Below are 26980 nucleotides of genomic sequence, written 5' to 3'. Positions count from 1 at the left end.
TTAAAATTTAAATAAAAACTTAAAATTAAAAAAAATTGTAGTGTATCCACATACTGCACTCTAATAAAAAGAAATGCATGCAACTACATGGATAAACTTAAAAATAATGATGCTTAGTAAAAGAAATCAGACCAAAAAACACATATTTTATGATTCTATTTATTTAAAATTCTAGAAAATACAAAAAAAAGAAAAAAGAAAAGATGAATAAAAATAAAATTTTAGAAAATACAAACTAAATTATGGTGACAAAAAGTAGAGCAGTGTACAACATCAAGAGTGAACCCTAGTGTAAACAATGGACCTGGGTGATGGTGTGTTAATGTAGGCTCATCACTTATGACAAATAAACCACTTGTGTGGAGGATTTTGGTAGTGGGAGAGACTATGCATTTGTGGGGGCAGGGAGTAAATGCCGATTCTTTGATCCGCCCCTCAATTTTGCTGTGATCCTAGAACTGCCCTAAAAAAAATTAAATCTTAATAAGTTAAAAGAAAATAGATCAGTAGTTGCCTGGGGATGATGGTAGAGGTGCCTAAGAAAGGAAACAGAGGGAGGGATTTCAAAGAGGCATATGAAAGCATTTGGAGGTGATGAATATATATATTCATTATCTTGATTGTGATGATGGTTTTGTACGTGTGTGTATGTGTGTATATGTGTGTGTGTGTGTGTATTTCACCAATATATATCAAAATGTGCCAAGTTGTACACTTTAAACATCAGCAGTTTATTGTATATCAATTATTCCTCACTAAGGCTGTTTTTTAACTTAGGCTTACATGCATTTTTTAAATAAGCTATTTGTTAAATAATTTGGGGAGTTGTTTTTTTGTTTGTCCTATATCTAAAGGCTACATTAAATGTTATCAGAAACACTGTTATGCCCAGAATTCGTGATCCCCAAAGACCACTAGGGAGCCGAGTCCGATGCAAAAGCAAAGAGGCTTTATTCGAGCTAGCTCGAGCTCAATCCCCTACCTGCACCGAGCGGTGAGATACCAGGGAAAGAGCGCGAGTTTCAAAAGGACAAAGGTTTTATTGGGGCCTGGGGGCAGTTGGTGAGGTAATGGCTATGGCCTCAGCCGATTGGCTGGGGAAGGGTCCTGGGGAAGGGTCCGAGTCCTGTTAGGCAGGTGAGGGGGGGTTACTGAAGGGGAGGAGGTGTGGTCAAGGTGAAGGACACAGAACAAGATGGAGTCGGCTGGTGTAGGCCCACCCTTTCAACACTACCATAGATATCTAAAATATCCAGCCAAAAAATAGACTAGAGATACAATTAAATTATATCAAAACAGCTAAGAGCAGGTAACCACTTACAAACAGCTCACACAGCCTTGGGGAAGAAGAGAGAGGAAACAGCCTGTCAGAGAAGACTCCCTTTTTAGTACTGGATTAGCCTTCCTCTCCTTATGCTGAAGGCTTCCCACTGACTTCAAAGAAGTCTTTAGATCAGAGAAAAAGTAGAGCTTGGCTGAATAATTGTAGTGAGGTTGAGGCTCTCTTAAATAGATTCTCTTTTGAGCTGTATCCATGATGACATTATCACTTTATCAATGATAAAAGGGCTTTGGGGTGGGACTCCAGAGCTACTAAAGTACTCTTAAGCATCAAAGTGGAGAAAAGAAATGCATTTGAATCACGGCAGTATTTTTCAAGTCATGGGCTAGTGATGCAATTCCTTGCCAGGAGGAATGACTGCGACAAATAAACTGTTTCTGTGTAAGATTGGCTTTGCTAGCTACCAGCAGTTTCTGAGGGGTACACACACACACCACACACACACACACACACACACACACACACAAAAGCTAAAGAAAGAAATCTAGTATAAACTCATCATAATACAATAGCTTAATATTGACACAAGCGTAGCGTGTGGATTGGGGTCAGGCCAGTGCATTTGTACTGATTGCACTCTGCACAAAGAATAGAAACACACTACTGAGGTGAGGTGGCCCAGATAATACACATGCATGGGACAGCCTCATGACCAGACAATCAACTCCCCAATAATACGCTGAGAAACTGAATAGGGATTGTGTTTTTAGGACAATTAAACAGCAGGTTCTAACATGGTGCTGGCAAAAAAATAATTAGTGGATAGATTTATGCAGTTTCATGAATCAGCAGGTATAATGGAACTATCTATTTTGTTCATGTTACACAATACAGATGATCAGTCAGAGATGGAAATCTGTTCTTATAAACTGAGATAGAATGTGATTTAATGGTCCTGGTAAAATATCAATTCAAAGACCTGATGAGTATTAGAATTAAGGAAAGATTTAGTGTTGGGTAGTGCAAAGAAAACAAGACTTGAATTCTAAAGACCTGTAATATAAGGCTGAATGTGTCAAGGGTGTTAATAAATATTTGGGCAATACAGAGAAGGGAGAGATTAATACCAGTTTGGTTTGGATAGAGGAGCATGTTGTAACACACAAGAAACCACTGCGGTGACATAAAAATAGATGAGGCTATCAATGTCCTGTATGTAGAAGGTGCTCAGAATAACAGCTTTTATTTCATTTATCATTCAAGAATTATGAAGCCTGCAGCTCTTAAAAATAGAGAAATAGAAAAATCTTCATTTGCTTTCTACATGGAAAAATAAATGTATTGTTCAGCTCCAGTGGCTGTCCTTCTCCAACTGTTACGTGTCTTCCAGGATGAGTGAAACACCAGCAGGTGAAAACCTCCCGGATTCACCTTGAGTGGGATTGCGCCTTCTCCTCCAGTCTCTCTTGTCCACACTCAGAGCCTGGCTGGAACTCAGCCCAGATGTGCAGAGACAGAAGGCCTTCACCTACTTATTTTCAGATTAAGGTTAACGGTAAACCCTAATTTGTTCATTCTAGCCATGCTGAGCCCTCCCCTCTAGCTTCCGATTAGCACTGCTGTTACCTCAAACTATGTGGCTATTTCCCTGCTTGCTTCACAGATAGAAAGCCAGCAGGATCCCACCTGTTAGAAACAGAAAAGCAGTGGGAATGGGAAGCATATTTAGATCAACGGTGTGTGATAGCAGGCTTCTCTGCAGAGAGCCTGAAACTTCCCTGCAATAATTTCCACAGAAGCAAAACATTCACTATGTATTGGCAATAGCATCAAGATATACCAGATTCTGAGAATACAGTCACTAAATGAATTAAAAGAAAAAAAGAAACATTCATGGAGCACATATCACATGCATATTATATATGTCGGCAGTAAGGTTGCCAGATTGGGCAAATAAAAATAAAGGGCGCCCAGTTACATTTGAATTTCAGATAAATAACTTTTTAGTATAATTATGTCCCATGCGTTAAAGGATAAACTGAAGCATATTAACATTTTAAGGGTTTATTTGAGTGAAAGCCAATTTGAATTGGGCAATGCCAAACTGGAAGTGGTTAAGGGGAAAGACTTGGAGAAATACAGAAGCAAAGAAAGGAAATTAAATGATAGGCTATAGCTTCAAGCCTAGCAGTCTATTTGTGATTGGTTGCACCTAGTGTTTTGATTTCATAACCTTGAGACGTTTACAGGCTTGGATTTTGGTTTGCGTAGGTAGGCCACCTCAGTCTAGTGGCCTCCTGGTTTAATTTAATTTGATTTATTTTAATTTCATTTGCTGTTATAGAATATTAATACAAGCACTATACAATTGTGAATTGTACTTATGTTTTTAAATGATTTGTTCTTTACCTGAAATTCAAATTTAACTATGTGCCCCACACATAGTTATCTGGCATCTCCAACTGGGAGGAAGAAAAAGTGAGTTTCTGAATGGGTGAGATCAGACAAATAAGAGGGAGAAGGGCATTGAAGCAAGGGAAATCTTATGGACAAAGCCAGAGACAGGCTGAATTTTTTTTAAGTGTGGATGAACAGAGCAGATCTCTTAGGCAGAGGCTTCATGTAGAAGAATAAAATTAAACAGGACTCTTAGGGACCTCATGGAGAATGTCTTCAACAGTGAGCAACCCTTTTGTAACAAAATGTTCAGTGGGGCGTACCTCAAGAACCAGCTGTTGAATTTCTTTCAGGTGAGTTATCTTTGCTTAGTAAAACACCTGGAAAAAACATTGTGGCTATGGAAGGGTAGGCCTCAGAGTTTGGCCAGGATAAGCTGGGACAGACAACGAGAAAGCTGAATTACTCTGCATGAAATAGAGAAGAAATTATGATATTCTGGTACAGTCCTACTAAGGATACCATAAGGGGAAATTTTGAGGACAGCACCATGGCAGGGGGTCAAAAGACAGAGAGAAGAAACTTTGGCCAAGGAGAAATTTTCCATACCGCCAAAGAAGCTGAAAAAGTCAAATATTCCATCTTACATCATCTGCTATGCTTTGTCATCTAAGGCTCTGCCACTGCCCTGAAATGTCAAAGTCTATGCCTTAGTGATCTACTTGCAAAGTGTTTGAGAGGTGAGGAGAAGCACCCCCCCACTCAATGCTCTGCATGACACAATAGCGAACAAGCCTGGGGCAAGACACCAGTAGGGAGGGAAGGTCCCCCAACAGGAAATCAAAGTGAAGGATGAATGTGTGAACACAATCCCCTGGGAATCTACATAAATCTTCAGGAAAAAAAGGACTGTGAAAATTGTGATTGAAGCAATTTTATTTAAATCTCAAATAACAGGAATCCCAGCTAATAATACCTGGCTCCATGTGTAGAAGACAACCTTAATAGATACAACTTCAGATACTTTGGGAGTAAATGATTGCATGTATAGATCTTCCAGTGTCCATTCTTTCATCTTGATAACTTTTTTTTGGACATTTAAAAAACAATTTTTTTATGTTTATTTATTTTTGAGAGCAAGAGAGACGAGCACGAGCAGCGGGGGGAGCAGAGAGAGAGGGAAACAGAATCCAAAGCAAGCTCCCGGCTCTGAGCTGTCAGCACAGAGCCCAATGCCGTGCTAGAACTCATGGACCGTGAGATCATGACCTGAGTCAAAGTTGGAAGCTTAACCGACTGAGCCACTCAGGCGCCCCTATTTCTTGGACATTTTAACATCTTCGCTGATGTCGACTCAATCTTAGAAAGAGATGAGCCAACTCATATTGATTTATTTTTATCTTTGTTACCATCTCTGGCAAGAGATGTTATTGGATGTCTCAATTACATGATCCTGTACATGCGTACACAGCTATGAATGTGTAAGTGAGCAATATTGTTTTGCTCCTATCCCATTACCTTCATGTATCTGAATATGCGTATATGTGCTCCTATGTAAATAGTTCAATGTGTATACGATTATTTTATTTTCTGGAATGGGTGAATTTATTCTACAATCTATAAAAGACCAATGAAACTCTTCCTGCAACTGCTTGTAATATTTCTCAGCTGTGGTTCTAATGTTTTCCTCAAGATTAAGTACTGAGTCATGATTACAGTTGCAAATTAACACAGTGTATTGTTGTTTCCAGAATAATGATTTCAGAATGATATTATTTGGTCAGTCACCTGCACTGTTTGGGAGTGAGGACTATTCCTTGACTATAATAATGGACTCTTCAGAAAGTTTCCTCCTGGTAGGAAATTCAATTCAGAGAACAGAGCATCTATAATCGAGGATGTCTAATGAGTCATTGGGAACATTAGAGAATGGGCAAGATGTTGTATTTATGTTTAAATGTTTATGTAACACTCATTGCTGGAGGGAAACTAGCTATTATAGTTTTTGCAATTATCATGCTGTTTCTCTTCCTGTCTCCTGGAAAGCTACAAAAAAAGGAATAGATGATTTGACATTATCCCTGGAATACATTCATGATCCTGCTGCTTCCTTTAGAGTGTTTGGGAAATCAGCAAACCTAACCTTGCAACCAAGTTTATTTCAATTTGAAAAGGACACGATAATGCAAAAGCTACCTGGCTGATTCCCTGGTTAACTATACTGCTTAGTTTCCCTAAAGTTGTTGACAATTTACTAGCAAGCTATCTCCTGCCCTGTTTACTTATTGATGATTCTTATCCAGGCTAACATTTATCACGGCACTTTGAGCCATTTCTAAAGAAAGCATCTGAACTAATCAGCTCCTTTTTGAGTTTTATAATAATTCCTATTTTTATTTCAAAAATCCAAAGCAACAAATATCTACCATTTAGCATGAGCACTTTTTAAAAAATTGTTCTTATTTCAGTGCCTTTGCCATTGGATATATGCACAAACTATGAATTTGTTCACTTTCATTCTATAATATATTTTTAAATATTTTTAACATTTATTTTTGAGAGAGAGAGACACACAGAGAGAGAGAGACAAAGTGTGAACGGGCAACGGGCAGGTAAAGAGGGAGACACAGAATCCGAAGCAGGCTCCAGGTTCCAAGCTGTCAGCACAGAGCCCGACGTAGGGTTTGAACTCATGAACTGTGAGATCATGACCTGAACCGAAGTCAGATGCTTAATCAACTGAGCCACCCAGGCACCCCTATATTTTTTTTTAATTCAACAATTAGCATGCCCAGATGAGTACCCATATGTGCTTGGAATCATTCAAAGTGTTGAGTTTTTTAATTAAAAAACAGATCTATATCTAACTTCAAAAAAATACAGTCTCAAAGTGTTTATTTACACAAATCAAAATAGATTGCTTAATGACAAAGCTATCAGAATTTTTAAGGCATGTCTCTACTTAACAAAGTCATTTTCTCATTATTCCTGGGGAATTTACCTCTTTGCCTCTGCTTTTTTATATACCCCTGCCTTTATTCACTTTCATTTATCAGAGAAGCATAAAGTAGCGGAAATTAAATATTTCTACTTTATATAATAATTGGATTTTAGGTGGGGCACCTGGGTGGCTCAGTCAGTTGAGCCTCCGACTTCGGCTCAGGTCAAGATCTCATGGTCTGTGAGTTCAAGCCCCGCGTCTGGCTCTGTGCTGACCGCTCAGAGCCTGGAGCCTGTTTCAGATTCTGTGTCTCCCTCTCTCTCTGACCCTCCCCCACTCATGCTCTGTCTCTCTCTGTCTCAAAAATAAACATTAAAAATTTTTTTTTAATAAAAAAAATAAAAATAAAAAAAATAATTGGATTTTAGGGGAAAGGTTGTAACTGCAGCCTAAAAATTAATTTGAATATAAATAAAGTTTTCATATTAGTGACTAATTTTTTTCCATTCTATCTTTGAATCTTTTTGCTAATCATAAAAATTGTCTGTCCAAAGACAGATGAGAATACAAAGTGTTTCATCCAGAACACTTATCAGAATGAAAGGTAAATAGCGAGATAATGCAGAAGAATCCTACTTAAATATTACAGATAAGTGTAGTACCTGAGGCCATCACAGAGCAGGATCCTCAAACATCATCTGTTTCCTTGTCTTTCCCCAAACAAATCAGGCAGTTCAGAATCTGTGAAAAGGGCTAGAATATTGCAAAACAATGTTGACTCTGATCATCTGTTGAGGTAAACAGGAATCAGGGTGGAAAGTGTCATGAGTGAAGCAATGCCAATGAGATGTCAGACAGCACGATGATGGCCAAAAATAATGTCAGAAAAAATTCTTACATTCTCTTTTTTTTTTAATTTTCTTTGAAGTTTATTTATTTATTTTAAGAGAGAGAGAAAGAGAGAGCACATGAGCAAGCATGAGTGGGGGAGGTGCAGAGAGTATCCCAACCCCCAGGCAGGGCTCAGTCCCACAAACGGTGAGATCACGACCGGAGCCAAAATCAAGAGTTAGATGCTTAACCAACTGGACCAACCCAGGTGACCCCAAAATTCTTGTACTCTCAATGTCAGGAATCTTAGAAAGGAAGGAGCACAGAGGCAACCAAGAAATCACAGTAGACTTTGTGGCACTGTCTCTTTTCTGCATCTTGCTATATTAACTGAACCCTCCTTCATGCCCACCAGGGACCAAAAGTAATAAAGGAGACTGTGGAAGCAAGCAGAGGGGTGGGGAGTACATAGGGGACAAGATCAGATGGAAGAAATGTCCATTCTTTCACAGTGGAGGTGGTGAAGAAATGTGAAGAAATGTCCACTCTCACACCAACACTGGAGGTGGAGGGAGTGGGACAGAACAAGAAAAGGGTGCAATCTTACTAGGACTAAGATATTTGGAGATTCTGACTCCCAGCAGACCTCTGGGCATAGTTCCAGGCCTTAATTACGATTCTGTAGCAATTTTTAATATAAAATAATTTTCAGCAGCATCTTGGTGGCTCAGTCGGTTAAGCATCTGACTCTTGATTTTGGCTCAGGTCATGATCTCATGGTTTGTGGGTTCGAGCCCCACATCAGGCTCTGTGCTGACAGCTTGGAGCTTGCTTGGAATTCCATCTCCCTCTCCCTCTGCCCCTCCCCTGCTCAATCAGTTGAATGTTCCCTCCCTCTCTCTCTCTCTCAAAAATAAATAAACTTTTCTTAAAAAAAAAAAAAGATTTTCTCTCTCTCTCTCTCCCTCTGCCACTCTCCCCCACTCACTCTATCTCTAAAATTAAATTAATAAATAAAATCTTTAGAAAAAAAGATAAAATGATTTTCCTAGATATCGCTAGTTTTTACTTCAGTCACTTATGCCTGAATCTTATTAAAGTTTCCAGCCATTCTGCCCACTTTATCTTCTAAGCACAAATGAGAAACTGGCAAGGGTTCTTTCCAGCCCCTGGGCACTTGAAATAAGAAACTGGAACTCCAAACGAGAACCAGAGCTTAAAGGACACAGCTATGAAACGATGCTACAAGCTGGGGGTATCAGAACTCACACCTTCTAGACAATGCACTCTCACTAGCGTTTAGCATTAAAGCTTGAAGAGATGTCAGAGAACATCTCATCTTAGCTAAAGACCACAGGAACAAGAGTGCTGGACAGCTCAGTTAGTTAAAGCATCTGACTACAGCTCAGGGCATGATCTCACGGTTCATGATTTCGAGCCCAGCATCGGGCCCTGTGCTGTCAGCATAGAGCTAGTTTCAGATCCTCTGTCCCCCTCTCTCTCTGCCTCTCCCCCATTCACATGCTCTCTCTCTCTCTCTCTCTCTCTCTCTCTCTTTCAAAAAATAAACATGAAAAAAGACCACAGGAACAATTCAGTTCATCCGTGGCCAAGCCCAACATTAGGTTCTCCAATTATTAATAATAATATCCATAGTACCTAGCTCATGCCAGGTACTATTCAGAGCCCTTTACGGGTGTTACTTTGCTTAATCCTACAACCACTCCCATGATGTAGGTATATATTTACTAGTTGTGTATTCTCAGGTGAGGAATCTGAGGCCTAGAGGGGGTAAGTTGCTTGCTTGACCTCAAAACTGAACAGCTTCCTCCCCTGAACCCACATGGTCTCCCGCCCCCAAGGAGCATGCTTTTTTCCCTACCAACAGCCTCCTGCTTCCTTCACCCATGGAAACATCTGCAGAGAAGACTGGCTACTTGATGCTTCCCTTAGCTTCATTATGCTTCATTGTGCAGTAAATTACTGAATTCCGCTTAGCATCTGTATTATACATAGAAAATATCATCAGAACACAAGGTCTTGAATTTAGTAATGCTGGGTTGCCTCTTTAATTGGGAGAAAAGAATAACAGCTTGTTTGTGCTCATTCTTTCCAGGATCCTAACTGTTCCTTGAAATGGTTGAAGCAATTTGATGCCTAAGAACTTCATTATCTCCAGTTTCAAATCCTTTAGTTCTGTGTGAAAAATAAAGAATTTATAATCATGAAATAACAGGAGAGTTGAGAAAGTTGATATAACTGTAAGCTGAATTTTTACTGACTCTGACAAATTATCTAATTGGCAGTTGAACCCCATGCCAGAAACAGAAATGCGTGCAAGGCCTCAGACTAATCATATCACACCCTTGTAGTTACAAAAAAACTCCCCTTATTAATAAGCCTCCAACCAGCGCTGTCTGAGGTTGTCTATTTTTTTTTTCCTTTTTTCAATTTCCAGTGTGACTAAAATCACCCTCTGAGGGCACAAGTCAATAAATGACATTCTTTTCTGCTGCACAGAACCTGAAGCGTGTGGCTGAGACCTGGATGGATGAATTTGCTGAGTACATTTACCAGCGGCGCCCAGAATACAGGCACCTGTCCACCGGGGACATCTCCGCCCAGAAGGAGCTGCGCAAACAGCTCAAGTGCAAGGACTTCAAGTGGTTCATGGCTGCAGTGGCCTGGGATGTGCCTAAGTACTACCCTCCGGTGGAGCCCCCACCAGCCGCCTGGGGGGAGGTGAGGAGGCTGCATGAACCCTGCTCTTACTTCCTTGTGTCCGTCACTCCTGCGCTCAGGTGACAGGACAGAATGCCAATACCTCCCACTCCTTTGTTCTACAGCCAAGTAAGATTAGCTTACATCATCTCCACTAAATGAATGTCCAACATTTTTTCATACGTTGCCAAAGATGAGTATTCTGCCCTCAGCCTTGATAGTCCCACCCAGAACCGTTGGCGGCTGTTGACTCCCCAGTTGGATTTTTTTTTAATACACCTGGAAAATATTTTTATTTCAGGTTAGTGAAATTTCCATAAGAGCTTGCAGAGAATGAAAATATCTATCGTGCTATTGTGTAAATAAATGTGACCTGATCTCCACGATTGAATCCCTCACCATCCACCGTGCATAGCCTTGTTGCTATTTGTATATGCAAGGATGAGGTGATGGAGGGGCTTGACTATTTTCCTACCCAGAGGTGCCGTACAGAATTGTGAAGAAATGCATTTCCATAACACCCAGAACTGTGGCACACGAGGGAGCAACATGGGTTCCTTAAATAAGCACTAACCTTTCCACCTCGGAGCGTTTCTTTTTTATTTCACTTCATGATTTTAAAATGGAAAGAACTGAATAGTCCCGGTTCCCAAATTTAGAAGATCTATCTTTTGGCATAGAAAGGACTATTGTGCTGGGTTCCGTTCCATTCAATCCTGTTACTATAGCCTTTTCCTCATAGAAAAGCATATGCTAAAGCAAGGACTAAAATTGGATAGGGTGGATTTATCCTAGCAATTTAATCTGCTTTTAGCAGGAGGCTGTGAGGGGGAAATTGCAGGCTGGGCTGGATGCGAGCGCCGTCCTACTTCTCAAGGCTTTCAGAAGCCAGGAGTTGACTATGGTGCATTGTGGAGGAGCCTCTTCATCACGGTCCTTGGTTTTGCGTCGTGGGCGTGGACATGCCTTAGCCTGGTTGGTGTCTGTGGCTTTGCAGACGTCTGAACACAGAACGTGGCAGGAGAGGCCAGGATACTGAGGCAGCGTTCTTGGGTTTCCAGCTCCCCTTGGAAAAGGTTTCACGTGCACCTGCTTGTTTCGCTGAGAGGGTCCAAAAAGATGTTCTCTACCTGTGCCTGGGATGCCCCAGGCGTGAAGGAGAGAGTCAAGGTCAAGGACATCGATGCATGTTCCATTTCCAAATGTTTTTGAATGTGCACCTGGTCCTAATAGTAGCTGCTTGGGCCAGTTAGTAATCTGATCTAATACTTTGCATCTTAAACATTTCTTTAAAGCTTCCGTGGAATATTAGTAATAATGGTCTGCTCCTATTAGTTTTAGTTATCTACCATGGGCTTAATTTATAGCAGTGGAAATGTAAAGTAGACCCCCCCACCAAAAGAGCTTTCATAGTCTAACGCATTGTATGATACAGGAATTTGTTACTCGATAAGCAGGAGAGTGTCTTTGTAAGGTGTTTTTGGTTAAGGTTATATCTACTACCTATAATAATTTTTAAAATTTATTTATTTTAATTCAAAATAGTTAATATGCAGTGGAGTATTGGTTTCAGGAGCAGAACCCAGTGATTCACCTCTCACATATAACACCCAGTGCTTATCCCAACAATTTGCCTCCTTAATGCCCATCACCCATTTAGCCCATCCCCCACCCACCTCCTTCCAGCAACCCTTAGTTTGTTCTCTGTATTTAAAAGCCTTTTATGGTTTGCCTGCCTCTACTACCTATGACAATTTTTTAAGTTTATTTATTTATTTTGAGAGAGACAGAGAGGGAGTGCAGGAGCGGCAGGGAGAGAGAGGGAGACAGAGAATCCTAAGCAGGTTCCACATTGTCAGTGCAGGGCGTAATGGGGGGCTTGAACCCACAAACCTTGAGATCATGAGCTGAGCCTAAATCAAGATTGGGTGCTTAACTGACTGAATCACCGAGCACCCCGACTCATGATAATTGAAATGCAATTTTGCCTTAGTGACTCAGAAATACTCTTAAAGATCTCAAAGCATCATTATGTGGTTTGCAGCCAGTTAAAATCTTATCAAGCTTTTTTCCATCTTATGTGGAAACATATATTTTTATTCCTACATGGTTACTGCTTCAAACTGCAACAGATCACATTTTCCCATAGTACCTGACTAAATCATAATCTGTATCTATAAAATACCTTGCGTGGAAACAGACTTAAAGCTTCCATTGATGTTCTTTTTTTTTTTTTACATCTATCAGCTGTGTATTTTATTTTATTTTACTTCTTTTTTACTGAAATTTATTGTCAAATTGGTTTCCATACAATACCCAGTGCTCATCCCAATAGGTGCCCTCCTCAATGCCCATCACCCACTTTCCCCTCCCCTCCACCCCCCATCAACCCTCACTGTGTTCTCAGTATTTAAGAGTCTCTTATGGTTTGCCTCCTTCCCTCTCTGTAACTTTTTTTTTCCCCTCATCCCCTCCCCGCTGGTCTTCTGTTGAGTTTCTCAGAATCCACATAGGAGTGAAAACATATGGTATCTGTCTTTCTCTGCCTAACTTATTTCACTTAGCTTCACACTCTCCAGTTCCATCCACGTTGCTACAAATGGCCAGATTTCATTCTTTCTCATTGCCAAGTAGTATTCCATTGTGTATATAAACCACAATTTCTTTATCCATTCATCAGTTGACAGACATTTAGGCTCTTTCCATAATTTCGCTATTGTTGAAAGTGCTGCTATAAACATTGGTGTACAAGTGCCCCTGTGCATCAAAACTCTTGTATCCCTTGGGTAAATTCCTACCAGTGCTATTGCTGGGTCACAGGGTAGGTCTATTTTTAATTTTTTGAGGAACCTCCACACTGTTTTCCAGAGCAGCCCCACCCGTTTGCATTCCCACCAATAGTGCAAGAGGGTTCCTGTTTCTCCACATCCTCACCAGCATCTATAGTCTCCTGATTTGTTCATTTTAGCCACTCTGACTGGCCTGAGGTGGTATCTGAGTGTGGTTTTGATTTGTATTTCCCTGATGAGGAGCGACGTTGAGCATCTTTTCATATGCCTGTTGGCCATCTGGATGTCTTCTTTAGAGAAGTGTCTATTCATGTCTTCTGCCCATTTCTTCACTGGATTATTTGTTTTTCGGGTGTGGAGTTTGGTGAGTTCTTTATAGATTTTGGATACTATCCCTTTATCTGATATGTCATTTGCAAATATCTTTTCCCATTCCATCGGTTGCCTTTGCAGTGCAGAAGCTTTTTATCTTGATGAGGTCCCAATAGTTCACTTTTGCTTTTAATTCCCTTGCCTTTGGAGATGTGTCAAGTAAGAAATTGCTGCGGCTGAGGTCAGAGAGGTTTTCTCCTGCTTTCTTCTCTAGGGTTTTGATGGTTTCCTGTCTCACATTCAGGTCCTTAATCCATTTTGAGTTTATTTTTGTGAATGGTGTAAGAAAGTGGTCTAGTTTCGTCCTTCTGCATGTTGTTGTCCATTTCTCCCAGCACCATTTGTTAAAGAGACTGTCCTTTTTCCATCGGATATTCTTCCCTGCTTTGTCAAAGATTAGTTGGCCATACATTTGTGGGTCCAATTCTGGAGTCTTTATTCTATTCCATTGGTCTATGTGCCTGTTTTTGTGCCACTATCATGCTGTCTTGATGATTACAGCTTTGTAATAGTGGCTAAAGTCTGGGATTGTGATGCCTCCCGCTTTGGTTTTCTTCTTCAATATTACCTTTGCTATTCTGGGTCTTTTGTGGTTCCATACAAATTTTAGGATTGCTTGTTCTAGCTTCGAGAAGAATGCTGGTGCAATTTTGATTAGGATTGCATTGAATGTGTAGATGGTTTGGGTAGTATTGACAGTTTAACAATATTTATTCTTCCAATCCATGAGCATGGAATATTTTTCCCATTTCTTTGTATCTTCTTCACTTTCCTTCATAAGCCTTCTATAGTTTTCAGTGTACAGATCTTTTACATCTTTGGTTGGGTTTATTCCTAGGTATTTTATGCTTCTTGGTGCAATTGTGAATGGGATCAGTTTCTTTATTTGTCTTTCCATTGCTTCATTATTAGTGTATAAGAATGCAACTGATCTCTGTACATTGATTTTTTATCCTGTGACTTTACTGAATTCACGTATCAGTTCTAGCAGACTTTTGGTGCAGTCTATTGGGTTTTCCATGTATAGTATCATGTCATCTGCAAAAAGTGAAAGCTTAACTTCATCTTTGCCAATTTTGATGCCTTTGATTTCCTTTTGTTGCCTGATTGCTGACGCTAGAATTCCAATACTATGTTAAACAACAGCAGTGAGAGTGGACATCCCTGTCATGTTCCTGATCTCGGGGAGAAAGCTCTCAGTTTTTCCCCATTGAGGATGATATTAGCTGTGGGCTTTTCATAAGTGGATTTTATGATGTTTAAGTAAGTTTCTTCAATCCCAACTTTCTTAAGGGTTTTTATTAAAAAAGAATGCTAAATTTTGTCAAATGTTTTTTCTGCATCGATTGACAGGATCATATGGTTCTTTTCTTTCCTTTTATTAATGTGATGTATCACATTGATTGATTTGTGAATATTAAACCAGCCCTGCATCCCAGCAATGAATCCCACTTGATCATGGTGAATAATTCTTTTCATGTGCTGTTGAATTCGATTTGCTAGTATCTTGTTGAGAATTCTTGCATCCATATTCATCAGGGATATTGGCCTGTAGTTCTCTTTCTTTTCTGGGTCTCTGTCTGGTTTGGGAATCAAAGTAATGCTGGCTTCATAGAATGAGTCTGGAAGTTTTCCTTCCCTTTCTATTTTTTGGAATAGCTTGAGAAGGATAGGTATTATCTCTGCTTTAAATGTCTGGTAGAATTCCCCAGGGAAGCCATCTGGTCCTGGCTTATTTGTTGGGAGATTTTTGATAACTGATTTAATTTCTTCACTGGTTATGGGTCTGTTCAAATTTTCTATTTCTTCCTGCTTGAGTTTTGGAAGTGTGTGGGTGCTTAGGAATTTGTCCATTTCTTCCAGGTTGTCCAGTTTGTTGGCATATAATTTTTCATAGTATTCCCTGATAATTGCTTATATTTCTGAGGGATTGGTTGCAATAATTCCATTTTCATTCATGATTTTATCTATTCGGGTTATCTCCCTTTTCTTTTTGAGAAACGTGGCTAGAGGTTTATCAGTTTTGTTTGTTTTTTCAAAAAAACAACTCTTCATTTCATTGATTTCTCTACTGTTTTTTTTAGATTCTATATTGTTTATTTCTGCTCTGATCTTTATTATTTCTCTTCTTCTGCTGGGTTTAGGCTGTCTTTGCTGTTCTGCCTCTATTTCCTTTAGGTGTGCTGTTAGATTTTGTATTTGGGATTTTTCTTGTTTCTTGAGATAGGCCTGGATTGCAATGTATTTTCCTCTCAGGACTGCCTTCACTGCATCCCAAAGCGTTTGGATTGTTGTATTTTCATTTTCATTTGTTTCTGTATATTTTTTAATTTCTTCTCTAATTGCCTGGTTGACCCATTCATTCTTTAGTAGGGTGTTCTTTAACCTCCATGCTTTTGGAGGTTTTCCAGACTTTTTCCTGTGGTTGATTTCAAGCTTCATAGCATTGTGGTCTGAAAGTGTGCATGGTATGATGTCAATTCTTGTATACTTATGAAGGGCTGTTTTGTGACCCAGTGTGTGATCTATCTTGGAGAATGTTCCATGTGCACTCAAGAAGAAAGTATATTCTGTTGCTTTGGGATGCAGAGTTCTAAATATATCTGTCAAATCCATCTGATCTAATATATCATTCAGGGCCCCTGTTTCTTTATTTATTCTCTGTCTAGATGTTCTATCCATTGCTGTAGAGGAGTATTAAAGTCCCCTGCAATTACCACATTCTTATCAATAAGGTTGCTTATGTTTGTGATTAAATATTTTATATATTTGGGGGCTCCCAAATTCAGTGTGTAAACATTTATAATTGTTAGCTCTTCCTGATGGATAGACCCTGTAATTATTATATAATGCCCTTCTTCATCTCTTGTTACAGCCTTTAATTTAAAGTCTAGTTTGTCTGATATAAGTATAGCTACTCCAGCTTTCTTTTTACTTCCATTAGCATGATAGATAGTTCTCCATCCCCTCACTTTCAATCTGAAGGGGTCCTCAGGTCTAAAATGAGTCTCTTGTAGACAGCAAATAGATGGGTCTTGTTTTTTTATCCATTCTGATACCCTATGTCTTTTGGTTGGAGCATTTAGTCCATCTACGTTCAGTATTATTACTGAAAGATATGGGTTTAGCATCATTGTGATATCTGTAGGTTTCATGCTTGTAGTGGTGTCTATGGTACTTTGTGGTCCTTGCAACATTTTACTCACAAAGTCCCCCTTAGGATCTCTTGTAGGGTTCATTTAGTAGTGAAGAATTCCTTCAGGTTTTGTTTGTTTGGGAAGACCTTTATCTCTCCTTCTATTCTAAATGACAGACTTGCTGGATAGAGGATTCTCAGCTGCATATTTTTTCTGTTCATCACATTGAAGATTTCCTGCCATTCCTTTCTGGACTGCCAAGTTTCAGTAGATAGGTCTACTACCCTTATGTGTCTACCTTTGTAAGTTAGAGCCTGTTTATCCCTAGCTGCTTTCAGAATTCTCTCTTTATACTTGTATTTTGCCAGTTTCACTATGATATGTCGTGCAGAAGATCGATTCAAGTTACGTCTGAAGGGAGTTCTCTGTGTCTCTTGGATTTCCATGCCTGTTTCCTTCCCCAGATCAGGGAAGTTCTCAGCTATGATTTGTTCAAGTACACCTTCAGCCCCTTTCTCTCTCTTCTTCTGGAATTCCTATGATATGGATATTATTCCGTTTGATTGCATCACTTAGTTCTCTAATTCTCCCCTCGTAGTCTTGGATTTTTTAATCTTTTTTTCTCAGCTTCCCCTTTTTCCATAATTTTATCTTCTAATTCACATATTCTGTCTTCTGCCTCTTCAGTCCGCACTGTAGCTGCCTCCATTTTATTTTGCACCTCATTTATAGCATTTTTCAATTCATCATGACTATTTTTAGTCCCTTGATTTCTGTAGCAATAGATTCTCTGCTTCCTGTATGCTTTTTCAAGCCCAATAATTAATTTTATCACTATTATTCCAAATTCTTGTTCTGTTATATTGCTTATATGGGGTTTGGATCAATTCGTTAGCTGTCGCTACCTCCTGGAATTTCTTTTGAGGAGAATTCCTCCATTTTGTCATTTTGGCTAGTTTTCTGTCCCTTATGTGTTTTAAAAGCTTGTTCTTTGCTCTGCACCTGTGAGCACTACTACATTAAGGAGGGTTATATACTGTCCAGGGTCTGACCCTTCAGGAGGTATTTTTTCAGGGATTGTTACTTGCTCTCTGTTGTTGTGACTTTGGTTATTTTATTACTCTACTTGTAGTAATATTTTGGACCCTCCACCAGATGTGTTTTGATTTGTTCCTTGGAGTAGCCCTGTAAAGGAAAACAGACAAACAGGAGACAAAAACACACAAACACACAAACAAATAACACAAACAAACAAATAAACAAAAACAAAAACCTAAAGACTAAAAACAAAAAACCCAAAAACACTGACTACAAGTAAAGAAGAGGGTGGAAGCAGTGCTAATGGAAGAGCATGTACAAAGAGAGAAATGACAGGAGCGGGGCTGGGTAGGGGGGAGAAAAAATAAACATTGACTAGACAGAGCGACCAAAAGGCTTAATCCAGAGAGAGAGAAAGGAGTGTAAAGAAGGAGATGTAAAACATGTATCAAGATAATGGATTAAATATGTCTGTTTAGACAGACCAATAACCAGAGTAACGAGCCCAAGGGAAGGAAGAGATAAGGAGGAGAAATGGGGAGGGAGGTGAGAATATATCTATATACCCAGAATTGACCTAGTGTTAATCCAGGCAATGCTGCATCGTCAGGAGGAGCTCTCCACAGGGTCTGTGCCGCTCCACTTGTGGATATGCAGTTACCCAGTGCATGGGGCATGGTTTGGTGTAATCTGAACCCACCTGGAGTGATTCCTGAGGCCCCGCCTGGTGGGGAGAGGAATGGTGATTCCCCAGTCTCTTCCCCATGGAGCCAGACCAGTGGACTCAGTTTAAGTCGTTCTCACTGTGCCACGGGCGCAGACAGGGCGGTCCTTCTCTCTCCACCAACTCCCCTGACCCTGCGCTTGGCTAGGATTCAAAGTCCCACTCCATGCGCTCTGGCCCTGGGGAAGCTCCTCTCAGTGCGGCGATATGTGGTCCTGGCTGGCTTTGTCTGTGCTGCCACACTTCAGAGAGGACCACCTTCTACTACTGCAGACTGAGCAGCCACCCTCACTGGGAGCCCCCCAAGGTGGCAGACACAGGCTGCCCTTGTCTTTTCCCACCGCACTCCCAGGAAACGGTGGCCTTTTCCTCCTGCAGGCTGCACCCTCAGCCCAGCCACTGTGCCCGGGGCATGGTGAACACAGGCAGGTTCTGTACTATTGTGCAGCCCTCCAGGGAGGGAACCACTTTCTCCACCTGCGGACTGAGCCCCCGACCTACACCCATACCCAGGCCTGGCTCCCTGCCTCCCTAGGTGCACAAACAGGGAGCCGGCTCCAGTCTGAAGAAAGCCCCACAGTTAGAGATAGGATCCCTATCAGTCTCAGTCTGAGGTCTTTCTCCCGTCCAGATACGGTCCTGCATTTCCCTAGCTGCTCTTTCTCTTCCCTTTGTCTCTCCGCAGAGGGGGGTCCCTCCACTCCGTGCCCACTTGTCCTTTCTTTATCTCCCCCAGTTCGCAGTTACCCACCTATCTTTTTTTCCAGCTTTCCCATTTTCTTCCTAGTAGATTCAGCCTCTTTTCCTCCCAGGCTCTCATGTTCAAAGTCCTTTGGCTTCTACACTTCTTTGTTTGAGAGATGCAGGAAGTATGGATCCCCTTACTTCTCTGCCATGTTGGCTTCTCAGCTCTCCATTGATGATCTAAAGAAGGAGAAGAAGAAAAAGAAGAAGAAAAAGAAGAAGAAGAAGGAGAAGAAGAAGAAGAAAGACACAACTTCCCAGAAAGACACAAACTTCCCACAACCACCTAAAGGCCAGGTAGGCTACAGTAGAAGGTTGTCATTACCTTTGACTGCCTTACACCTTTATGTGATTTGCCCTGCCCATGGGGCATTTACATTCGTCATTTCTGGTCTAAACAATTAGACATTGAGAAGATAAGATTTTTTTGAACACGATGGCAAATTTCTTTCCCCAAAGTTTCAACACAGCGTACAAAACAAGGTCAGATTCAAGTTTCGGGAAAGAAGACAACGGGGCTATAGTTCAAGGGCCAGTTGCATTCAGTTGCAATTGTTCAGTGAGGGTGTGTTACAAGAATGAAGACCTGGAAGATTGGAGGAAGGCAGAAAGAAAGGCAACCAAGGGACAAGCGTGTGGATTGGTCAACAGTTTTGAAAAACATCTGTTTCCCAAGCAGAGTAGACCCCTGAGAGTAGAAGTGGTGCATCTACACTTCACACAGGAGGCAAGAGAAGTGTTGAAATGCAGCGTGATCTAAATGAAATGATGAAAAAGAGAACGCGTGTCTAACTATATATGGGGTAAAAGCAACCTCCTTCTTAACAGTGGATAAAAATTACTAAATGTGCAGAATCTATCTGGGGATCATTTTATCTCCTAGAACAGCTCTTTTGAAGTTATCGCTCTTATGTTTTTTCTTTTCCCTTTGAGAGGGATTTTTTTTAATGTCTTTTTTTATTTTGCAAATTTTAAATATGCAGAAAAGTTGCAAAGGGAGTACACAAAGTTCCTATATCGTCTTCTCCACGGTTGTCCCAATGCTAACACCTTATGTTTGCCACTTTAACCACAGCACACTCAAACTAAGTGATTAGCATTGGTACAGTACTATTAACTAAACTACAGATTTTATCCAGATTTCACCCGTTTTTTCACTAATGTCCCTTTTCTGTTCCAGGGTCCAATCCAGCATATGAAAGGGCTGTTTAATTTCCTATAAAGGTAAAATTAATTGTTAGAATGGGCAAAGCTCCTAAATAAATGTAATAGGTCAATTGCTGTTTTTGTAAGAAAGTGAAAAGGGAAATGCAGACTGTGAGGCTCTTTTAAAGCGGTTACAGAAAGGAACCACCGACCTCCAACAATGTAAACACAAGAATCCTTTATGGGAGATCTGGGCCAAAGGCAGGGTAACTGGCTATTTTATGCGCTTGTACTTGGAATGGTTTCCACCTGATTTTCTGTGCCAACCCGATTCTGGGTAAACAATGAAGTGCTTAGGCAATTTTTGGCCCTGGTTGTAAGAATCCACCTTGTAAAGGAGACGTTACAGACCATAACTAGCCTATAAACTGCTACTCATTTCCTTGACAAATTCAGCTGAATTATTGCATTTGTCTCCTAACTCATCTCTCTGCTGCTGCTGCCCTTTTTCCCTTTAGCTTATTCTCAACATAGTCCACTAAAAATGGGAGATCAGGCCGCTCCTCCATTCAAAACCTTTTAATGGGGGGTGCCTGGGTGACTCAGTCATTGAGCATCTGACTTTGGCTCGGGTCATGATCTCGCCGTTTGTGGGTTCAAGCCCCCAATGGGCTCGGGTCATGATCTCCCAGTTTGTAGGTTCTAGCCCTGCACCAGACTCACTGCTGTCAACACAAAGCCCACTTTAGATCCTCTGCTCCCCTCTCTTTCTCTGCCCCTCCCCTGCTCACTCTCTCTCTCTGAAAATAAATAAATTAAAAGAAAACATTAAAAAAATCACCTTTCAATGGCTACCATCTCTCTTGGGGTAAAAATCAAAGTCCTTACCTGTATCCTGAATGGTCTGACCTTTGTGGCTTCCACCCCTCCAGCCTCATCTCTTATTACTTCACCCCCCCCCCCCCCCCCCCGCTTACGCTTCTCTAGGTGCTCCGGCCTCATCACTGCTCCCTAGACGGGCCAAGCACAATCCTACCTCAGGGATTTTGCACTTGTTCCTTCTACTTAGAATCCTCCAGCCCCAGGAATCCTATGACTCCTTCTCTCACTTCTGTCTGGTCCTTACTCAAAAAAATTGTCTTCTCAGTAAGACCTTCACTGACTGTCCCGTTGTGTGCAAGAACTCTCACACACCTGCACCTTTATATTTATATGCTCCCCATTTCCCTTCCCTGCTTTATTTTACTCCTCAACATCTGTCACTATATTGCAAGTTATATATGCATTTATTTATCATGTTTCTCATCTACTTCCCACACTAGAAAGTCAGCTCCATGACACAGGGATTTTGTTTGATTTATGGAGTTGCTACTGCTCTTCAGCAGCTAAAAAAAGTGCATGGCACATAGTAGGTGTTCAGTAAATATTCCCTGAATGAATGAAGGATTCTGGTTCCCTGTTGTTCCCCCTTGCCTCTCACTGCTCTGCCTAGACACCTCCACAGAGCACACTGAGCTGTCACTCCCCTCCACCACACAGGGGAAGAGTCTCTGTACCCTCCCTTCTTGGCCATACAGCATCCGCCACTTTGAAAAGGTTGGCCAGGGAGAGAGTTTGAGGTTGGAATCTCAGGTAGCAGATCGTGAAGGACCATCAGGTGTGTGGTCCATATGACAGTCAAGCGTGATATTGAGTATTCTCTTCTGATACCTTAACGAGAAGAAGGGAAAACTCCAAAAATGAAAATCCTCTGTTCCAGCAGTCTCCAAACCCTCCCTGCCAGCTTCCTACTTAAAGACATGAAGACACTAAAAGTCACATCAGATGGAAAAGTGCTCTCCAGAGAAGAAATCACTCCATCCTCTGGGTGGAGGGAACTGGGTAGATCCTCTGGGAGCCAGTAGAATGGGTGGAGTAGTGGATGGCAATGAGGCCCAAAGGGAATATACAGGATTTTGAGCCATGTACTAAGGCAAACATCCCTTCGTGCTATTCAAATAGAAGCACTGTGCTTTTCTACGATGTTCTGTTGGATAGGGTAAGAGCAAGTTTAAAGTGGAAAATTATTCTTAAACCATGCACATATGGAATGCCTTTTTTGTGTGTGTCAAGATACTAAATGAAAGAAGCAGAATTTCCTATTATTTTCCTCCTCCTTACCCCTTCCCCTCCTTAGAATTCATGAGTTTGCTAAAAGTCATTTATAGTATTCCTTTATGGTCCAAAAAGAAGAGTTCTGCAGAATCCCAAGTATCATGTGTAAGAGAGAATAAAAGATGTAAAATAGACAAACTGGTGCCTTCCCCAACCGGTGCCATAGATTCTTTTAAGATGTGTCTGCTTACTGTCCTCAATGTGCCAATCTTGGCACATCCGTCTGTCTTCTTGCAATTGTGCAAAACTTTTTTTAAATCTTTATTTTAAAAATTCATCTCAATGCCGGGCTCCTTCGGCTGCTATTTAAATTCCGTCCTCAAGATAAATGTCACCCGGAATTGTGGAACATTCACACAGACAGGCACCCTAAATAATTCCAGTTCTCCTCCTCTGCCTCAGCTGCACTTGACTTCTTTTGACTTGCTTTCTTCCTCTTTCTTCTAAGGTTCTCCCGGGTATATGGGCTTTTCAAATTTCTCCCTATCAGCTTACGGGAAAGGAAGTCTGGCCCTAGGTGGTGCGTTATCTGAAAGACCATCTGAGGATGTGATGTCGTCTCTTTCAAACAAATTCCGTGTAAATGTTGCTGCTGTATAATGCAGAGGTCAAAGCCAGCACTTTCTGCACAGTGAGTGAGGCTCTCTTGCATTCCCTTGAGAGAACTGTGGCCAGGTTTCCTGCCTCCCTCGCAACCCAGTCTTGCAACTGGAGAGCTGCAATATGAGATTGTCTTGCCAGTCCCTTGGCCACTGTGCAGAAACTGGCCCTGCCATTCAGCTGCTATCTATCTAAACCAGATCATTAAATGAAGCAGTCATTCAGAGATGATTTGTCATTCTCTGAGTGTATGAGAGTTGATTGAGCTGTCATTTATTTTCCCAGGCAGAGGCAATGCTGGTACATTATGCTAACTCATGTCTCTGGAGCTCAACCACCGAGGTTGGGAAAAATGGAAGGACACCTAAAGAATCGCATTATCCTTTCAGATTTTACTATGTGCTTTCTGAGTTCTCGACAGTTGAAGGCAAACTTAAAGTGTTTTATGATAAACTTGATTTTAGTTCCATATTCCCAGCTGAGTACATTGGACATCTTAGTGTCTCAACAGTGGCAATTTGGTCCAATAGAATCAGAGGTGTTTCAGAGCTAACAGATTTTTTTTCTTCTTTTATATTAAGTATTCCAAGCAAAATTTCTGTCTTTTCTCTATTTAGTTTATTCTTCCTTCAAATACATGTAATCATACTGACATATGTTTACACACATAAATATAAACCTTTTCGGGTTCACGTGACAGGAGTAAATGAAACTTTAAGTGTATGTTAGCCTAATCATTAATTTATCTTGGTGTTTAATTTTCATTGACAATCGGTACCTTTCTAATTCCAAGAATGACATAAAATTAATAGAATTTGAGGATCACTCAATTAATCATAGCAAGATTTCCAATCCAGGCCTCAGGAATTGTCATAAATAGAAAAAAAATCAATATCATTTTTCCAGTCATGAACCTAGGAATACTTCCCCTCCTACTCATTCTTTAACAAAGTGCACAGCTGGCTTCTGTGAGAGCTCAGAGTGGTCTCTGCAGTAACAAAGGCCCTCAACTTGCCCTTGAAAATCTGGTGATCCCTCCCCACGGGTTGGTGGGCAACAAGAATAAGTACAGCAGAAAATGGGAAAGATTCTTGGGGTTTTAGAATAAAGGTGAGAAAATACTGGAGGTCAATTCTAAGTGATCCAGACTGACGCCAGAATTCATTATAGAGCTTAAACCTTGGTTTTATTCATTTGCAGACAGGCAATAGTTAAGAGCAAGAGCCAATATTCCTCCAAGTGTCTTTAAAATGTATTGTTAGCAGTAGGTCTTGGCTGGCCCTGTTCCAAACTCTGGGAAGCACCATGAGTGCACTGCTTAGAGGTAAGTAGTCCCTTGCATTCACAATAGGGATATTTTTAGCAACCTAAATGTCATCGGTTGGTCTTAGATTCTGTGACCAACCTTAGTTTGGGAGGTAGGAAGATAAGGGCTCCTGGACCCTCCGGCTGCCTCCATAGCCAAGTACTTTCTCCATGTTTTATTTTCTCACAATTACCTCTCAGTGTTTTTTCACCTACTTGATTATATTTCTTCCCACTAATTTTGAGATTCAGGAATTGACTTTGAGCAGCTTGAATTTCCAACATCTGTTTTTGTCTAATCCACAACCCAGTAATATTTGGCTAAACTAGCTCTCGCCTTAGATCTTTCCTTTTTGTAGTGATGTGTATAACTTTTTCTGTTGAGCCCCTATTGCCCAATATGATATTGGTTGGCCAATTTCTGGATAAGATGACCTATTCTTCAGTCCCATTAGGAAGAGAAACTAACATTAAAAAAAATCTCAGAAGGAGCTTAACTTTCTAGCTCAATCCTCAAAACAGGAAGGAAAAATTAGTTTTTTTCTAGTCTTATTTTAGACCCAAATTATCCAGAACAAATTACACATTTCCAGGTTCTATGCCTATGCTTTTTTGACAGAATTGCTTACAAGTTTGCAGCAGTTTTGTTCCAGATCCTAACATTCAAATACTGCCATTCTATCAGAAATAATGGAAAACCACAAGGTTTTTCAAAATAAAAAGAAATAAAAAGTTAAATTTTCTACAATAGTTTTGCTTTCAAATATACTGCCATTTCCAATGCTAAAAACACAGCAGCAGCACGGTTTTGTTTAATCATAAAAACCAGACGGAGCATTTAGGATAGCAAAGAAGAAAAACACACAACCTGGCTATCATCTCACAGAAAACTAGTAACAAGGAATCCCCAAGAACTCCAGAATGTAAGTTAGTGTAACCGAAGTAACAGACAGCAGCAGCTCTTGTGTGGGATTGTCAGAGATGTGGAATAGGTAATAAAGAAAAAAGGCAGTACTGACAGTTCTAGAAGCTGCCAGTTAGAAATCAACAAACATTCACTCCCAGAAAAAGATGATCTTTTACAGAACAGGAACTAAAGCAATCAAATCTACAAATTACCAGTAAAACTCCAAGACATCCTCACAGGCTCCAAGTTGAGGACAAGCACAAAAATACCATATGAAATCAGTATGGGGCGACTGGAATTTAAACTATGTTGAAGCCCACACGTATTTCAGAAACACTCCAAAATATTCTTTTGGAAAGACGGACACTCATTCTTTTCCTTCCCGTTTCCCACACCTGCCCTCATGGGAAAAAAAGAAAAGAAGAGAAAAGGAAAAACCTGCTGTTGGTTGGATCCACCATGAAACACCGCAGATGCCCGGGAAACAAAAGCTTCTAACACCAGAGAAGGAGATAGACCTCAGAAAGCACTGAACAGCAAACATGTTTAAAGGTAACCATACTGCTTTGCAGGGAAAACCCTTAGAACTCTAGATGACACAGAGTCAGAGGCAGGAAGTTTTTGTAAATCAGACTTAGCTCTGAGAGAAAGAGAAGTAACTATACAAAGAGGCTATGTTTTTTAATACATCACAGTAACAACAGACAAAAAACCCCTACAGAGGAACTTTCCTCTACTAGCCAAGAAAACGAGTTTATTTATAGAGGAAAATAAAAACAGATTACAATAAAACCCCCTACTGAGATACAACAAGGATAAAGATAAAAATAAACCAAATAAAGTTCCAATAGACAATGAAACCATTCTACAAATGTGGCCACAAAGAAGATGAGAAATGTAACATAAGATTTCAAAATGAGCTAAAAGAATCTTAAAAACAATCCACGCTTAAAAGAACTATGCACATCAAAAAGAGAACAGCTCAGGAAGGTGATGGCTAGGATATGAAGCATGATGATGTGAAAAGAGAGGTGGAAACTCAGGAATGAAAAGCAAAGAGAAGAAAAGAGAGAACCAAGATTTCAGAAATAAGGCTAAATTGGAAGGAACAAAGCAACAGGTAGAGTCCCTGGAAACACAGTAAGAGAAACTGAGGCTAGAAGATAGAAGAATGAAGTCAACAACATGGAAGGAGAGAAGAGGACTCTATGAAAGATCTGGAACAACAAAGATGGAAAGGAGATTCAACATGAATTCCCAAAAAAGAAAGCTCCCCATAAAAGTGAAAGACAAAAAATACATAAAACTATAACTCAAGAGGGGCACCTGGGTGGCTCAGTTGGTTAAGCATCCGATTTCAGCTCAGGTCATAATGTCACGGTTCTGTTGGTAAGTTTGAGCCCCACCCCCATCGGGCTCTGTGCTGACAGCTTAGAGTCTGGAGCCTGCTTCTGATTCTGTGTCTCAATCTCTCTCTTGCTCCTCCGCCTCTCTCTCTCTCTCTCTCTCTCTCTCAGTAATAAATAAACATTTAAAAAACATTTTTAAAAAACTATAACTCAAGAGAATCTTCATAAAACAAAATATTTGAATCTACCAATTAGAAGAGTTATGTATGAGAACTTCATGAATCATCAACACTGAAACATTTCTAGTAAAGTCATTGTATTTTTTAATAGAAGAAAAACAATGTTATGCATCCAAGCAAAAACAAACAAATGAACGAACAAACCCCCCAAAAAACTAAGTAAAATTTTGAAGCACATTTTGTACCAGAAAACAATGGAACAACATTGTCAAAATGATGCAGAATGTAAAATATGAGCCAAAGATTTTATATCCAACCAAACTATGCTTCAAGTATGGAAACCGTCAAAAAGCAGTTCTAAACA

At 40.4% G+C, this 26980-nt stretch overlaps 1 protein-coding gene across 4 annotated transcripts in view; it reads left to right on the top strand.

Annotated features, from left to right (window-relative positions):
- Nucleotides 1-26980, top strand: part of GALNTL6 (polypeptide N-acetylgalactosaminyltransferase like 6) — a 1179553-nt gene that overhangs the window by 1094445 nt on the left and 58128 nt on the right. For 3 of the 4 annotated variants that reach the window (XM_027068962.2, XM_053216709.1, XM_053216710.1), the window contains one exon: nt 9972-10193. The exons of the other annotated variant lie outside the window; for it this stretch is intronic. In XM_027068962.2, the coding sequence (XP_026924763.1) occupies nt 9972-10193 (222 nt within the window). The remainder of the gene's footprint in view (nt 1-9971; nt 10194-26980) is intronic. 4 annotated transcript variants of the gene reach the window in all.

Source organism: Acinonyx jubatus, chromosome B1 (genome assembly GCF_027475565.1).
Source record: "Acinonyx jubatus isolate Ajub_Pintada_27869175 chromosome B1, VMU_Ajub_asm_v1.0, whole genome shotgun sequence".
Lineage (NCBI taxonomy): Eukaryota > Metazoa > Chordata > Mammalia > Carnivora > Felidae > Acinonyx > Acinonyx jubatus.
Note: the sequence above shows the minus strand (reverse complement) of the source record. Positions and strands in the feature narration are given on the sequence as shown.